Source organism: Toxotes jaculatrix, chromosome 9 (genome assembly GCF_017976425.1).
Source record: "Toxotes jaculatrix isolate fToxJac2 chromosome 9, fToxJac2.pri, whole genome shotgun sequence".
In the NCBI taxonomy this organism is placed as follows: domain Eukaryota; kingdom Metazoa; phylum Chordata; class Actinopteri; family Toxotidae; genus Toxotes; species Toxotes jaculatrix.
Window position 1 is genome coordinate 25055717 of NC_054402.1, and position 17220 is coordinate 25072936.

At 42.2% G+C, this 17220-nt stretch overlaps 1 protein-coding gene across 9 annotated transcripts in view; it reads left to right on the forward strand.

The window, feature by feature from the left end:
• Positions 1 to 17220, forward strand: part of myo18ab (myosin XVIIIAb) — a 120719-nt gene that overhangs the window by 18644 nt on the left and 84855 nt on the right. For 4 of the 9 annotated variants that reach the window (XM_041045630.1, XM_041045624.1, XM_041045627.1 and 1 more), the window contains exons 1-6: positions 4858 to 4966; positions 9467 to 9528; positions 10139 to 10171; positions 11090 to 12310; positions 15731 to 15796; positions 16468 to 16555. In XM_041045630.1, coding sequence (XP_040901564.1) covers positions 9490 to 9528; positions 10139 to 10171; positions 11090 to 12310; positions 15731 to 15796; positions 16468 to 16555 — 1447 coding nt within the window. In that variant the 5' untranslated portion in view covers positions 4858 to 4966; positions 9467 to 9489. Of the gene's footprint in view, positions 1 to 3361; positions 3464 to 4857; positions 4967 to 9466; positions 9529 to 10138; positions 10172 to 11089; positions 12311 to 15730; positions 15797 to 16467; positions 16684 to 17220 lie in introns of those variants that run through there. The other 5 variants (XM_041045632.1, XM_041045628.1, XM_041045626.1 and 2 more) reach the window with 4 other exon arrangements.

Consider the following 17220-nt stretch of genomic DNA (forward strand, 5'->3'; position numbering starts at 1 on the left):
GTGTGTGTGGGTGTGGGTGTGGGCGTGGGCACAGGGGTGTGTGTGTGTGCGGGGGATTTGGCACTAACACTGTCACCATCTGCTGACAGCAGAGAACAGCAGAGAACGTTCCTCTGGGTGCATTAGTGGAAGTGTCCATTTGAATTCTGTTACATTAGGTCGGACGCCTGGACGAGATGGACCCTGTGTGCTAATGACTTTGAGGACGAGAGCTGGAGGCTGTTGGTAAACAGTTTACCTGGAAACACAGAATCCAGGCTGGTCAATGTTTAAAAAAAAAAAAAGCTCTCAACTAATTAGTTATGATAGGAAGTAGGAAGTGGTGCTACAGTGAAGAGGAGTATCTGTCTGAGTGTGGTTGACTTTCCCTCCATAGTAAAGTGCATATTGAATTGATGTATGGGGTGTGGACACTGGCCTGAAACCTTGTGTCCACATGAGGAAAAAACATTTCTTTTTTTTCTGTTTTGTTGGCTTTGAAAAGGAAAACAGCTTGTTTAGTGTTTTTTTGTTTCCATCTTTAAATGGGTACTTTAATAAACCAAAAAAAGAAGCCAGTAAACAAGCCACCCCTGTTCATGTTCTCAGCCTGAACTGCAGCGAACATGCAGAGTCCAAAAATTGAAAATTCAGGTGGATTTTAAGGACGTCGAAAACAAAATTCTCTGTTTATCAGAAACAACCTCAACTGCGAGGTTTAACTGTGATGACAGTCTGTGGCCTCTAATGAGTGTAGGAGTAACCAAGTGCATAAACTCATAAATACTGATTACTGCAAATAAACATTTGCAGGGTTTTCCTGATTTAAAGTCCACAGGTGGAGTCTTTTGCTGTCCTTGCTGATGTGTTTCTAAGCATCAGAGATTAGACACTCATCCTGTGATGCTCTACAGTGCAGTTTAAGTGGAGACAATAACACTCCTGTTTCCCCACTTGACTCTTTTGTTTGATAGCTTCATGTTGTACACCGACATCTTGTGGCCACGGTCGTCAAAGCAGCTTCATTAGTAATTTAATATCTGAGGCTGATCATTTCTGTTAATGACTGGTTATTCTCACCTACATCAGCAGTGGGAGGGATGAAATGAGCTGCATCACGATCGCATACAGATCCATACATTGTGGTGACGTAAGCTACATAAAGTAATAGTTGTGTCCATGTAGGAATTACATTAGGAAGGAAGTCTTCTGGGAATAACTCAGAACAGACACGGAAACACTCTTCGTCCATCATCATCATCATCCCACACAGAAAGGTGATATTTCTGGTGTTGATTCACTGTCATTACCTTATAAGTCAGGATGTTTCTTAAATGATTATCACACAGGCTGCATGCTCTCTGTCATCACTGGTGAACTGGATAATAAAACTCTGCATGCTCCCATTAGGGGAATGTAGTGGTCACCGTGAAGAGAAGTCATGAAACAGAGATAAGATGGAATTTGATGCCTAGAAAAAAACTTGACTGATGTGTATTTTTGTGTTTGTTTTTCAGCTTGAATGAAATAGTTGAATGAACCTTCAGTCTGTTTCCTGCTGACTAATGGTTTGTGGAGAGTCCTGTGGTGATAGACTGAACACAGAACACTTCCCCTGTCTTTACATGATAAATGGCTGTTTTAGCTCTCCGTCTTTAGTGCAGCATTTCCTTTATGTAATAACCTGTCTGACCTTTTGGCGTGTTATTGAGTAACTTGGCGATAAGGCTATTAGGATATTTAGTCGGCTGGTTTGCTGTCAGAGTGTTGCTGTGTTTGTCTCAGCTGATCTGACCTTCTACCAGCCCTGATACACTTCTACACGTGACACACTTCCTTGCCATTCATAACACTTGTAAACACACTCCCCTCCCACACTCCATTCATTTCATATCACACATTGTTTGCACTTTACCTATGTCGCTTTGGTGGTCACTCCCTAGAATGTCATGGCAGCTGCTGTGAAATAATGGAGGCTTTGTGTGGTGGTGGATTCCAAAAGCATGTGGAGCTTTCCCTGGTCCTCTGGCTCCATCTTGAGGTCCATGTGCAGAGGTGGTGGGCAACAAATAGAGCTGCATCAGATCATTGGGTGGTTGATGTCTGCTGCCTGTGGATATGTGTTTTTAATGTGTTTGCATAGTCAAATGTGTCTTTGGAAAGGAGGTTTTCTCTGTCTGCATAGTAACAGACAGAGAAAACCTCCCGGTGTTGGTTGCATTAAAAAAAAAAAAAAAAAAAAAAAACTAAGGTCAGCCCTGTATTGTGAGATCTGAACATTTATTTCCAATGTCCTGAATAAACTCTTAAGCTCAGATTTGCAAATAAATTGATAAAAGTTTGGGTCTCAAACTTCCAGCAAGATTCATTGATTCATCTGGCCTGCAAATAAATGTATTACTTTTTCTCTCACGTTTAAAAAAATGATCCTGCTGCACCTAACTCATGGTTATTTGTCAGCATGAAATCTAATGCACGTCTGACACCTAAATGGTAGAGAAAAGTTGACCTGCAGCTCTGACAGTTACAACAGGGGAGGACAAATTTCTTTTTTGTGGTGTCTTCGTGACGTGAGTGTGACCCCTCCCAACAGTATGTTTCCTACAAAATGTATCAGTCAGTGCAAATCGGTTTTATATGTCTGTAATTTTGTTCTGTGTGTGTATGTGTGTAGTCCAACATGATTGATTCAGACCCTTAAGCTATGATATAGTCTTTAAAGGTAGTCACATTCAAAAACAAGGTGAATTAAAGTCGTCAATAGATGTATTTATATTTATTCAGTCCATACATGCAGTATGTATTTACATGGAACAGTGGTGCACTTGCGTTCCTCTTTTTGTTGCATCCTCCGCACGTCCGACTTGTGGTGACTTTTTAAATGTAGCTTGAAAACTGGGAAATGGAAGATTTCAGCAGGCTTTTAATTGTAAGACAGGCTTAGTCCTGCTGTGGCACCTGTTCATTGCTGCAAGAGCCTGGATTTTTTAATGGAGCTTGATGGGTGTTAAACAGTAGTTTTAAGCCAAATGAACAGAGTTTCTATCTGTAATAAATCTAAAGCAGAGAGTACACTTGACAGGGATATTTTTAGAAATCGTTCGGTTTTGAGAGGCAGCATCAGGAGAAAGAGAATGTCGAGCTGTTTTTCATTCATTGCCGGCAGCGAGGGAAGCCTGTGTATTATTTTCTGCAACATGTTACACTCTGCTTCTGCTTTTCTCTGCACTGCCTTCTTCCTTTCAGCTGCACAGAACAGTTTCACACAGGAAGACAATGCCACTTACAACACACTCAATTTGAGATATACACTATGCTGTAGTCCTAGGTATTTACTGAAACAGATGCTAGGCAAAGCAGAGAGTGAGAGCAGAGCTGACGAAACAGGGCAGACGAGTTTTTTTTGGTTGGATTTGAGGTTCAGACAGCTGAGGTACTGTTTGTGGGATTAAACCGCCAAATGATGATTGGACGAAACGTAAAGGTATGTAACCAGCAGATGGGACAGAGCATCATAACTGGAGTTTCTTTCTGCAGAGATTCTCGAAGCTCAAAGTTTGTCAGAACTCTTGTTTTTTAACGTTAGAACAATGAGCAGCAGATGAACTTTCTCCTTGCTGTTCAACAATGCTGTTGATGTGTCTTTTGGCATTTAGCTCTTCAGCTAGCTAACAAGGCTGTTGAGCCACTGTGCTATAACTTCAGGCTGTAATAAACCTGACTGACAGAAATTCTTAGTCAGCATCTTAGGAAACTGTAGTAGTGCAGCTAATTGGTGAGGTTGCTGGCGTTTTTGGGAAATGACAGTGTAAATTTTGCCTCACTTTGGAGCAACCACGATTAAACCAAGATTAAACCTGTGGTTTGTCAGCCTTTTGACTTGAGGCAGTGTGTGGCTGTCACACTTCAGTTGTCTGTGAGATGATAAAAGTTCCACTAAATGCTGATTTCATCTCTAAGCTCACATGGTTTCATTTAAGCAGCCGTTCAATACCCAAAGAGGCCACATTATCCAGTATTTCACAGAAACAAGCAAAAATTCTGTCCAAAGCTCAGAATGAATTCAAACTGGTGTGTCCGAACTTTGTGTGTTCTTCTTGTGACCCTCGGATTTATCTTGTGGCCCTTTGAAGGGGGCCCAACCCCAAGGTTGGAAACCACTAGATGAAACTGAGGTGAGGTCACTGTACAGAAAGTTAGTTAAGTTAAAATTAGCTCCATCTTGACCAGTTACAACAGAACAATAACGTCAGGTATAATAACTTATCACTCACATGGACGAAACAAGTACTTATAATACTTAATGATAATACTTCTGTACTTTTACTTTAGTAGTATTTTGTGTGCAGGACTTATTCTGGTCATTTACTGAAGTGGAACCAACAGTAGCATCAGCTCCGCATCTAAGCAAACACAGTATCTCACAACTGTGTCAGATGAGCTCCTGAAGTACCTGAATACACTGTAATGTCATGCTTTCCGGCCCTATATTATTTTAGTGTTGCTGACCTATAAGACAAGCAGTTGTACACAGTATGATCTCACTTACATTGACAGAGCCTTAGCTGTGTTTGCTTACATGCAGATACAGTCACAGAAACACATGTGCACACATAGAAGCAGCTGAAATGACAGCAACTGCAGAAGCATGTGCTGCTGATTGGACTGTGGTGGTGGTGGTGGTGTGGCTGGTGGGGGGGGGGGGGGGGGGTTCATGGCAGACCTGTCCAGGTTGGAGAGCAGAGGCTCCTATTTTTAGCCACTCTCGACACGCTCATATCACAACAGCTGTCCCCACATCTCCTGTCTGTCCCATGTCAGGAATAGCTAGCCTATAAGAGCCCTCCCCCTCTCCTCAGCTCTGCTTTTTCACTCTCTGCTCTGTCTCTCTAGCCGCTTGCTCAGTTCTCCTCAACTGTGACCTGGTTTTTAATTTGATTGGTGACAGCTGTTGGATACAGGATTTCTGGAGTTACTTCACAAACAGGTAGAACAATTTATGATAGCTTTTTTTTATGAAAAGCAGGGTCTTTAGTGGAAAATGTATGACAATTGTGGGGCCTCGAGGCTCCACAGCCGGTGGCTTTATTTTTAGACCAGAATCAGCGGAGGAGGGGGAAGCTTGAGTGGTTCTCCAACTGAAAGTAACACTTTACAGTAGCGGCTTTTGTGCCGTTGTGACAGTCACCCTTTTCCTACTCTTGAAAAGTAGAATTGTGTGGAATGTATTAATGTATGAATTTGGTTGGTTTGGATACATGTGCAGTGGGAGCTCAGCAGCTGTGTATGAATTGGTGGGAGATGTAGTGGGGACTGAGGTTCAGCACACTTTCATGTTGTACCACTGGTTTTCAGTTCCTCTTTAACATGTTGTGTCATTGGTTAAGGTTCTCTGATAAGGTGTTTGTTGTGTGTATGTGGCTTTGACTTTGAAATGTAGCATTTTAGGATTTGTTTTCTTTGGGATTGTGTTTAGACTTTCTGTCTATACTGCTGGGGGAAGGCAGTAATTCATTCTTAATGTTAATGGACTTTTAGGGTTAGCCACATATTTTACATATATTTACTGTATGTTGACAATTTTAAATTGAATTGTGATGGTAATTTTAGCCACATTGCCTTGTTTTCTATCATCACTCTGACAAATTATATTCACTTAATTTAATTGAATGAGGGGTTATTGATAAGACCGTGGCCTAGGTTAATTTTAGAAAACCTAGCCTTTTTTCAGTGTAGTCCCCTCCTGCATTTACATACTTAGTCCAGCTTAGTCCAAGAGTGGTCCACAGCAGTGAGGACATCGACATCACTGTCAAAATGGCGACCACTGAGTTCTGTCTTCATCTCGGGGAAGAGGTAGTAGCCTATAAGTGCCATATCAGGTGATTGGGGCAGGTGATGGACAAGTTCAAATCTACATTCCTGGATGGCAGCCATTACAATTGTCCTGTGGGCTTATGGACTGGAGCGTTGTCCTGGTGGAAGAGCTTTCCTTGTGTCAGCTTCCCACGCTGAATCCACTTGACTTTCTCCTGTAGCTGTCTCAAGGGATCAGTGTAGTAGGCCTCTGTAAATGTGTGACCCTTTTCCAGGTAGTCTGCCAGCAGCCTCTTGCAGTCTTGGCATTCCAGGAAATGGAGGACATTACCTTGTCTGCAGACCTCACCAGTTTGGCTTTCTTGGGAGCCAGAGACAGTGGTTCCACTGCTCCCATTGTTCTTTCATCTCTGGTTGGAAGTGTTCTCATCCATGGTTACAGAGTGCTGGAGAAATCTCTTAGGATCCACCTCAGAAATGACGAGAATGTCTCCTGACATGTTGCGCTGAATCCGTTCCTCATCAGGCTCGAAGAGTTTGGGGAGCCAGCGAGCTGACACCATGTTCATTTGGATTTTGTTGTGGATAACTGCATGGATACGTTCTTGAGAGAGACCCAGCTCTGTGGCAATGTATTAGTCAATCTGTCAAGAACATGTTAGTGGTCTCCTGTGTGGTGACCTTCCAGGGGTCATCTTTCAGGCTCTCTCTGCCTCCTTTAGATTCAGCAGCCTACATATTCACCATGCTGTTAGAAGGGACAGCCTCCTTTAGTGTCGTCATCATGTCTTTGTTCCTCCTTGAGTGATAAACATAATTCTTCTGAGATCAGTTATGAGCCTCCTGAATTTCTAAATCTGGAACAAACCAAGGAATCTCTGTAATAAACACATTCAAATTTCTAACATGCTAATTCACACTGAAGTCATTTTGTCAGATGATCTCCATGTTAGTGAAATATGGGAGATCGTTTTTGTTGGGCTTATTGATTTGCAGGTTGCTGACCTGACAGATTTGAAGTCAACCCCAGATCAGACGTTTTCCATTTGGTTCCTAGTTTCCGAGACCTGACGTGGGACACAACTCAGACCAGGTTTAAATTAGGGTGCTGTTGTGTTGCGTGTGTCACTGTGTGTCAACATGTTTAGCTCTGATCATGTGGCATGTCTTCATTATCACAGGAAATATACAGCTTGTGCTTTGTGAAGCAAACAGAGACGGTGATAAAACTACATGTATTGTAGCTCTTTTCGACTGCGGCTGCTTGTTAGTTGGTGTTTCTGTTCTCTTGCTCTGTTTGGGCCTGTTTAGGTTGACAACATTTCAAATCAAGTTTAGTCATTCTTGGTTATATTTGAACAGGGTCTCACTGTCCCCAGATCCCTTTCCTCTCGTGTTGAAAAACTTTTTTTTTTTTTTTTCGAAGCTTCTAGTCTTAGTGCATCCTGATGTCCAACAATCTCTCAAAACTGGAAACAAAAGGTTTCCCTGGCTGCTTTATGAACAGTGTATAGATTAAACCAGCTGTTATTCATGTAATAAAAGTAAAGTTGTTATAGATATTATACATTCTGATAAATTCAAATGCTTCTCTTAGTGTCGTGGCTTTAAGGAGCTCGTCACGAGTCTCTCCTCTCTCCTTTTTGTTTTAAATGTTTCCCCTGCTTTGCTGAATGTGATGTTGGCTTGTTCTTTCTTGTAAAGTGATGTGATTAATGAGCCAGGAAGTTTGGTCTCACATCACACAATAACTTCCCAAATGAGTGACTGTGCAGCATGTGCTGTTACACTGCTTTAACAGTCTGCAGTGTCCTTTCTGTGGTTGTGTCCCTGTGTTTGGGGTTGTAGGTGTGAATGGTGTTAAAATGCTGTGGGAAATGGATGTATAACTTAGAATTTATTTGTCTTTTCTGTTTGAATGTAGATTTTTCCTGTAAGGGACGCATTGGTTGTATCTTCACATTCAAGCAAGTTGATTTGAGTTCAGCCAACCTGTTTCAACTGGTTTCAAATTGTGATGTATTTCATCAGGTCTTGCTTATTATTAGTACAGCTTAGTATTAAAAACAAGGTTTCTGTGATGTGTGATGTATGTCTTTAGCACATGTCCATATCCGTTTTATTTGCCTTGTTGGCCTTGCTCTGTGGCCCACAGCCCTACAGTACCACCATCTAATCCAAAAATAATCCTGTTAGTCAGTGTGCTAATTCAGTGACCACTGATAAAACCCACTAACCCCAGGCCAGACATGGGGCCGTATTTATAGCCATTGTGTCCACCAGGATGTGTCAGGTGGCTGATTCTGGAATGTCTGGGTCACTCACTTTTATAATTATTTGACTAATTTTTGGTATTTTTTTTTTTTTTTTACACAAAATCTCCTCCTTAAATACAGTTTCATTGAGTTCTGTTGTGTTGCTTTCGTGTCCCTGTGCCTCTGTTGGCCAGCAGCCTCAACAGCTTTGTTGTGTTACAAACACAGCTGCCATTCTCCACAGGAACAATATGATTGTTTATGAGGGATTTGCATTGACATTTATGGTGGACTGTGGGGGTGTTCTGGGCAGAATATGTGCACACATTGTCCATTTGATGGTGATTTATAAAGGCACAGTGTCCAAGTCAGGTCCAACACTTTTATGTAGAAATTGTTTACATAAGTTAAAGGCAGAGATCTTTGACTTAACTCTTGGATTTACAGTGTAACATTCAGGCCGCATCTGAGACTAGACTCAGAACCAGACCAGTTGTGTCCTGAAACAGTGGAACTACTTTCCTACTTTCCCAAAAAACACATTGCCTGCTTTTGACTGTGGTGAATAGATTTTTCCTGTTGATAGTGAGCAAATAACGTAGCTGGAAAAGGACAGATCACTTCACAGTCACATCAAATCAAATCTATACAGCACTCACTCATGTGAAAGCAGTGATCGCTCACTTTGGAGTTCAAAGGCTGGTTTTTAAGTTTGGAGTTTGGTTCTCGACCAAGAAGCGAAGAGGGCATCAGTTTGGTCACACTGTGCCATAGCTGAGTAGAAGTTTTAATGTATTAATGAAGATAAAGAGAAATGAATGGAAAGTAACTGTGGGTGTGTCTGGGCAGAGAGAACAATAAAGAACTTAACGTTATGATCATGAAATTGTCTCTGAACAGTTAAAAAATAAATAATCCTGGACTTTATTTGTAGTGGGGTGGTGTTTTTCTGGTCTGTGGCCACAAGTGTGCACCACCCTCTGAGGCCATCTGGCATTATGTTCTTGCTTTTTACAAAATAACAGGGTCAAGATCAGCTCACTAGTATCGTATTTTTGTTTACTGCTCAAAAAGGGTTTCTGAGTATTTTTCACTGTTAGGTTTTAGTGGGATAATAATTTTGGATTCCTTTATGCAAGGTTTTTGGATTTATTTTATTGTGTGTGGGTGCTTTTGCAATTTGTGTTTTCGTTTCTCTAAACCCACTCTAATCTCCTGTTCATCCTCTGCTTTTCCTAGATACCGTTCATTGCTTTGCCATCAACATGTGGCTCTGCATACGTAGAAAATTCAATGCTCACTAGAGGATCCTAATTTCTATTCATCTGTCCTTGTGTATTCTCACCATTCTTCCTCTCCTAGCTTCCCTTCCCCTCCTCCTCCTCCTCCTCCTGCTCTCATCTCATCCATCACAGCCCATGACAGCAGATGAGCCAACATGGCATTCTCATCTCGCTTTTCCTTCTGGGAGAAAAAGGGAAGTTTCATTTGGACATTTCATGGAGCACTCTCACACTGCATGGTTTTACGGCGTTTTACACTGGGTCTTAACATGTGTGGCCTATGCGTGTATTCACTCTCATGTATAAATTTAATAGTAATTACCAGAGGTGGAAAGAGAACTGGAAAATTGTACGAAGGTAACAGTACATGGAGATCTATGTCGTTCTGCCCTCCAGAGCTCCTTTCTTTTGTTCCATGCTTGTGTGGTTGACTTTAACATGTGACTTTTGTTTTCATGATTGCAACTTAATAGTAAAATGACTGATTTTTAAACATATTCAAATCAGTGCAAGTATCATTACTTCCACCCCTGGTAGTTATCCATTTGCCGTGGCTTTGTACCACCTAAGTTATGTACACATTATGTTCACACTTAACCAGTGGTTTCCAGTGAGTGAATCAGTTTTCAGTTCTTGAAATAGTAGGAAAGTTGTGTTTGCGTCCAACGATGTTTAGTGCCAAAATGATTTTTATGCACAGAAACCTCGCATGTTTTCAGGCCTGCACGCTTGGTGTGATAGACAGCAGCTTCATGTAGTGTCAAGGTTTTGATCTAGCTTCCTTTTTGATATCAACACATTTAGATCAAAGAAGAGAACAAACCAGGCAGCGCGAGTGTAAGTAAATATTATCCTTTATTAGAGTTTTCACTAACTTTCACTAAATTCAACTGAAATTTAGTTCAGACATTGTTCTTATATCTTGCCATAGCATTTCCAGATTCATACCCTAAACCTCTAACTTTTTCCTCTGAGCTATTCTTGTAACTTGAATTCAGGAAAATCTCTTTATATACACAAACATGTCATAAATACACATTTCAACCTGATGAATGGCATCTGTGCATGAGTAGGTTTGCAGTGGTTGTCCCAAAATGCTATAAAAGGTCACCTTTTCTGTTTCCTTTGTAAACAACATTCATTCACAAAAAGCTCACACAAGGGTTCATACTGTACTTGCAGACCTGTGTTAGAAATCAGCAGATAAAAGCATAACAAATGTAGCAGCATCAGCTGTGCTTTTAAGGAACCTGAAATGTGTCTGTGCAACAGGTTCTCTTAAATCACTCGTTCATGTCGCTTAAAAGAAACGTCTGTTCATACAAGTGGTTCTTGCATTAGGCTTATGGACTTTAAGGGCAGTAAATCATTTCATTAAAGGGTTTTAAATAGTAAAAATCATCCAGGGAATCAGGCCTCTCCAAAGAGGCATGCACCCTGTCCAGATTAAGCCATGACCAAAGGCCCCTTAGCCAGTCATGGAGGGGCACTGTATCCATAGAGTTGAGTAAATTGCTTGTGCTTGTTTTATCTATGGATAAAGCTGAATACCAAGTGTTAGATTAATGTAGCGTCTAATATTGCATTAATGTTAGTAATCTAGTAAGTTAATAGACCTGTCTGTTGGGGTTAGGGTTAACCTTACAATCATATCTCTCTAGACTTTACATTTTTGTTGGCAAAAAATAAACAATGCTTGGATTTTCATTCCTTATTTTCGTCCTTATTCCTCCTCTCTTTCCTCTCTGCGAGTAGTCAGACAGTAATGGACTGTCCAACCGGGCCAAGTCAGTGCCAGCTCTTGACCCTGGCAGGGGGTTATTCCGGGCAAAGAGTCCCCCACCAGTTTCCCCAGTGGAGTCAGTAACCCGTGTCAGGAGTCCATCCCCACCTAAAGTCAGGACACCTGTTAAAGTGTCTGAGACTGCGTCAAAGGTGGCCGAGCGATTCAGGAGCCCTGAAACACGGCAAGCTTCTCTAAATCCAGAGCCAGTTACGAACAGTGAGAAAGAGCAAAATGGCATAATGGGTAAAAGCGTGGTTAATGGTACGGCCAACAGTAATATCAAACTTCCAGGCACCAGCACCAACGAGACAGATGCCACAGATGACCACGGTCTGACACGTAAGAAAGTAGTAAAGGTGGTTCATTGTGTCGCCAGGAAGGCCATAGGAGAGGACGGGACCACTGGGCCAACACAGCCATCAGACAAATCTCCAGAAGCAGCCAAGCCTGCTGCTGAACCAGTTAAAGCAGTGCCAGCACCAGCTTTCGTGTCTAAAGGCTCCATAATGTCAGGGTTCTCTTTCAAACACGATGTCATCAAAACAGAAGACAAAGATGACATTTCGCGAGGACTGACGAACCTCATGGTCAGAGGAAGGACAAGGGAGCCCCGCCTGCGGGTACGCAAAGATGAGCGGCCAGAAAAAATAGAGTTAGAGAAGCAAAATGAAAAGAAAGTAGAAAAAGTTGAGCAGGAAGGAACAAAGGAGCAGCAAAAAGAGGATAAAACCACTATAAAACCAAAGGAAGTGGATCACTCACACACAAGCTCTGCTCCAGTTATACAGGAATCCAAATCTCCTGTGGTTGCTGTAAACCCAGACAGCAAAACTCCCGTGGGCCCAGCTCCAGCTTCTTCCAAATCGACTCATTCCAGACCTTCGTCTCTCCCGTCAGTTGTTGGCTTCATCCCAGCTTCCAAGCCTTTACCCCTGTCTCCACCTCCTGGCTTCATACCTCAACCCAAACCAACTCCTGAAAAAAAGCCCACCCCTTCAAATCCTCCTTCTACCACCTCAGTTGCCCAAAAATCTTCGCCCGTCTCGCCTCCATCACGTTCCATCCCAGCCCCTAAGCCCTCTCCACTTGCAACCCCCGTGACCCCTGATCCTCCCTGTCGCAACCCTGGTCCAATGTCTCCCCCTCCAGGAGTCACTCCTGTTCAACAACCTGCTGTCAGTCAACAAGAGGTAGAGTACAGTGTATCCACACTTCGCATGTCTGCTCGACATTTGAGACACTGGTGTGGAAAATGCATGGCCCTTTGAAACGCATGTCTGAAATAAAAGAGCGCTGTGGTGTTTGTTTACAGACCCCACGTGTGTGCAACCTCAGTGTGGCACAGCTCTGAAGTCACTTGATAGCCATTATGAGCAAGCTGTAGACCACAATGAGTAACATGAAATATTAATCACCTTTCCCCAGGAGAACGAGGGACAGGTTAACGGAGAATAGGTTTTCTTTCGAAAAGCTGGTTGCAAAGATGGTGACGTTGGTCGGTTAATTTGCTGTTCATCTATTCAACTGTCCAACTCTTTGGTGTAGAGCAAGAGAAGGCCTCAGCATCTATGAGTGTTGTGTGTTGAAAGTTGATACTCCATGAAAGAGACAGTGCAGCCAGTGCCATACAGGCTCAGGTCAGGTTGAGGCCTCAGGTTTTGCAGTACCTACTGGCTGAGCCTTTTGAGTTGGGTCATAAAGAAGCAGCTTCAGGTCTCAGTTTTGGTCACTTGCTAAACTAAGCCAGAGCAACACTGTCACAACAAGGTGTCTCATTAAGTCTTTTGTTGTATTGCTAAACCTAGGACAAACTACTTAAGAGATAAATCTGGATGTTACACCTTGTGTCTGACACATTCTGTCACTGGGCCTAAAACTATAAAACATTAACTTCTGTGTTTGACTTACTGACATAATAAATGTAGGCTGCATTGGGATTGGGGGGGTTTGCCTCTCTGGTGGAACAGTTTAAGGACAGCAGTGTTGACCGTTGTTTTGTGTGACAATGATTTAACTCAGTGAAATTGAGTTGTGTACTGGCTCAGTGTGTTTTCTCACTTGCTCGGCTTGATTCATCACAACTTGTGTCTTACTTCTCTTAACCAAGACAGTTGCGTGTCATTGATTTTCTTGTGTGCATGTGGTCTGAGGCACCTTCAAGTGTTTTCTCCTTAACATGGTCTTACACAGTTATCCCGACTGCTACTGTAATGTTGATGACAGGGAATAAATGACACATCCATATGTTTTATAACTTTTGTGTGTGTGTGTGTGTGTGTGTGTGTGTTTGTAGTCACTGGCTTTGCTTCATTTGTATCAGTGAGCTTAGTGTCATTGTGTTGCTTGCTGCTTTGACCTGTAGGAGGCACCGCTCAGTCCCACCGAGGAGGCTCAGAGACGCCTGATGAGGATCTTCAGTGCCCCTGTAAATCACCCCGCTGTCCATCTACATAGTCTTGGTTTTATGTGTGTTTCTGTCCACGTCAGCTCTTACACCAGTGGTCACCTTGCCTAACACGCTTATTGTTTATAGCAGAGGAAAGGTATTCTCAGCGTGTCTGTTGCCCTCCTGACTGAGTCACAACTGTTGGTTCCATTTGCCCATTATCTTGGCTTGTTTCGGAGGACATATTGTAAAATGTGCCACACACGCTGTTTATCAGGATGTTCTTATCAAGCTGTGTTGGTCCTATCTGAGTTTTTTAATAGTGAAGCTGTGCTGACGCTGATCAGATACTGAAAGTTAAACCGAGGAGTGTGACTCTTCACATTGACCTAACGTGATCAGCTTTTGTTTTGGGCTCGATGATTAAAGCAGGAGTGGAGTCAGCTGTCAGTAATAATAGAAAACGGACTCAAACCTTATTTGACTTTGAAACTCTGCAGCCCAGCCGCTGACGCAAACTGCCAAAATAGATTAGACAGGCTTGTAAAAATTCTGATTGGGGCAAAAGGCCTCTAACCTGTAACATCACTTATTGTCTCAACCATAACACCAACCAAACTGATGTCCACAGTCCTGCTGGTTGACAGCTCTAGTCAAGTAACATTTTAGAAATATGCCGCTCCACCCCATGGTTACATAATTTACCATTACTCTGTCAAGGTCCCATGCTCATTTTTTTTATGTTTTTATACACTGCATTTTCTTCATTCAAACTTCCATGTTGACTTTTTCTTCCTTCTCCTGTCCTCCCTCCCCCTCACTCTCTCCCCCTCCTTCTCTCCATGCTTTACTCACACTGCATTTGCTGGCTATCGTTGTCTCTCTGTGGCTGCTCTGTGGCTAAGCTGGAGCCAGCAGTCAGTGTTTCGTCTTCTGTCCGAGCCCCGGCCCCTGCAGCCCTCCAGGTACAGCAGCCCCCATGCCTTCCTCTGCCCCCCCCCCCCCCCCCCCCCCCTGCCTCTGCCCCCCAACCCGACTGGAATTTTGTATCAGTGTGGCTTGCCGGAGTATGAGGCCCAGAATCCTTCTAACTCTACCCTCTCTATTTCACCCGTCTGTAGTATTTCCAGTATTTCCTGTTTTACACTGCATCCAATACAAAAAACTGACAGAATATACTTTTTTTTTCCACTCAGTGTTTACATCTGATATGGATAAGAATGTTGGGGAATGTTGATACTAATTTAATTCCTGTTAATGCAGAACAGAGATAAGTGTAGGACATGTTTAGGCAGAGGAAAAGTTATTCCTAACTCCAGCAAAGGAAAGAAATACCTTCCTGTAAGTCTTTCATTTGAATATTGTAACCTAACATACCAAAAAGGAACAGCCAAATCCAGCAGTTAGCTTTTTTTGGCCGTAGTCCTTCTGGGTGGAGTGATAACCTTGTTATTAGGTATTCAGTTGCAATACTTTGGATATTTTTTTTCTCTTTCAGCAGCAGTTCTCCTGCTTGCTTCAAGTTTTTGTGCCAAATTAGGCTAAAAATGCCCTTAACTCAGGTTTGTACTGGAAACACAGAGGTGAAATTGTGACAGTTCTGGTGGGTTTTACAGAAAACCCAAACCCGTCGTTGATCCCTAAAGTCTACTTTCTAAACAGTCGGATCTTTTTCTTTTTTGTCTCCTGATGTTTTACATATGTAAATTATTTAAAAGGCACTTCATTCCTTGTTTTGTCATCAACATGACGTTCACTCTTCTTTTCCTGACACATCAGGCTGATAGAAGTAACCTGCATGGGCTTTGTGTCTTTTGCATTGAGGACTGGTCTGGTGGGTGTGACTGGTACACACCGTGATACATTCATGTGTGAGTGCTGTGTGCCTAATTATTACGTTCAGGTGCTCCCAGTGCACAGTTTGGTGACATGGTGAATCTTTGTTCTGTTGCCCTGCATCCATTTTATTCCATTAATGTGTAAACATGTCAGCAGTGAAACTGTAAATCTGTTGAAGCATAGAGGATCATGGCTGTGGAGTAAACTGGATTTCTCTCTCACAGGTGATGCGGTGACACGGTCTGGATTTATGCAGATGATGCTCGCGTTTCTCTGCTTTATTATCTATTTTATATCTATTTGTCTGTACGTGTGTCTGTATAACACGTGTTGCTCATATATATAACTGTGACCTTTGACCTCCTCATGCTGGCCAAATCACCAGGGATCAGTGGAAGAGGATCCTGTGGCCCTCCTTCAGGCATCTCATGCTGCAGCTAAGCAATCTCAGGTCTGGCCTGCACTGTGCCTGAGTGTAATTCACCACCAGCCCCGTCCCATATTCACCCTGCACCCCGGAGTGTTGTGCTGTGTTGTGCTTTCTCCCTTTGCTTGTGAAATTCAGTGTGTCCTGTTTACTTTTCCCATTAAAATGAGGCTCAATTTAAAAAGTCATCAATAGTTATGACTTCATTTGTTCTTTGGGTTTACATCCAAAAATATTTTCCTTTTCTTTTTTGATTTATTTATTTCTAAAATGTGTTTCTGTGATTTAAGTTTTTATTGTTTGTTCCAGTTTTATTACTGTGTTCCTTTCGGTCACCAGGTTTGTTATTAAATCCCCCTCACGCTCCCCTAAAGCTTGTTATACTGACGTGTTTCTGGTTTGAAGTTTCTCACACACATACACTCTCACAGTCTCACACGCCACTGCGAAGGAGCATGTGGTGCTCAGTGGACTGTGAGACCTTTGAGTCCGCTGTCATCCACTGCATGGTCGTTTATCTTGACAAGGTTTTTCCTTCGCAACCTTTCAGCATGTGCTGGTATCAAACCGGAAACATAGACGGTTTCAGACAGACCCAGTGTGACTGAGTGGTCCGAGTGACGTGACTTGACAACGATGATTTCCTCGTCCCTGCTGTCCAGTAATTTGTCCCCTCGTCCTTTCTGCCTCTCCAGGTAAAGACAGAGGAGCAGATCGCAGCCGAGCAAGCCTGGTATGGATCAGAGAAGGTCTGGCTCGTCCACAAAGATGGTTTCTCCCTGGGTGAGATGTTATTACTGGATGTTTTTCGAATGTGTAGCTCCATCTTCATCTTCATCTTCATCTTCATCGTTGTCTTTCCACTGTGGGAAACATTGTTGAAAGTGAAATTTTGAGGCCTTTTAAAAACAGTAATTAGTAAATAAATGTGAGGTTTAAAAAATAATCTGTAATCTTGTTACTACAAATTTGTAATAGCATTTAAATTCATTTATAAATATATTTATATTTTATGCAGTTTTCTCAGTTGTATTAGTTTCTCAAATTTCAGCAGGTTTCAGTAATGATAAGCTATAAAATGATGAAACGGATTAAAGAAAAAATAAGTAACAGAAGAAGAAACAGAAAATAGCAGCAGATCTAAGTGCTTTTATCTGATTTCTGGAGAGCAGAAAAATGTCAACAGATATTCTTCTGCTTAAATATTCCTTAAATGTTAACCTGGTTATGTTGGGTTTCAGTTTCCCTTTGGTCTCACATCATCGCTGGATTTAAATATATTCATTTTACTTTTTAATGTACCATAATGTCAGTCAGTACTGGGCTGCTCTCTCAGAGCTTTTTCCTTCAGCACCTCACTCTCCTTAACACGTTTTGTCTTGAGATTTTCTTCCTGTGTACAGATTAGACAAAGACACGACCTGTCGACTAATGACCTTTAGAGGTGT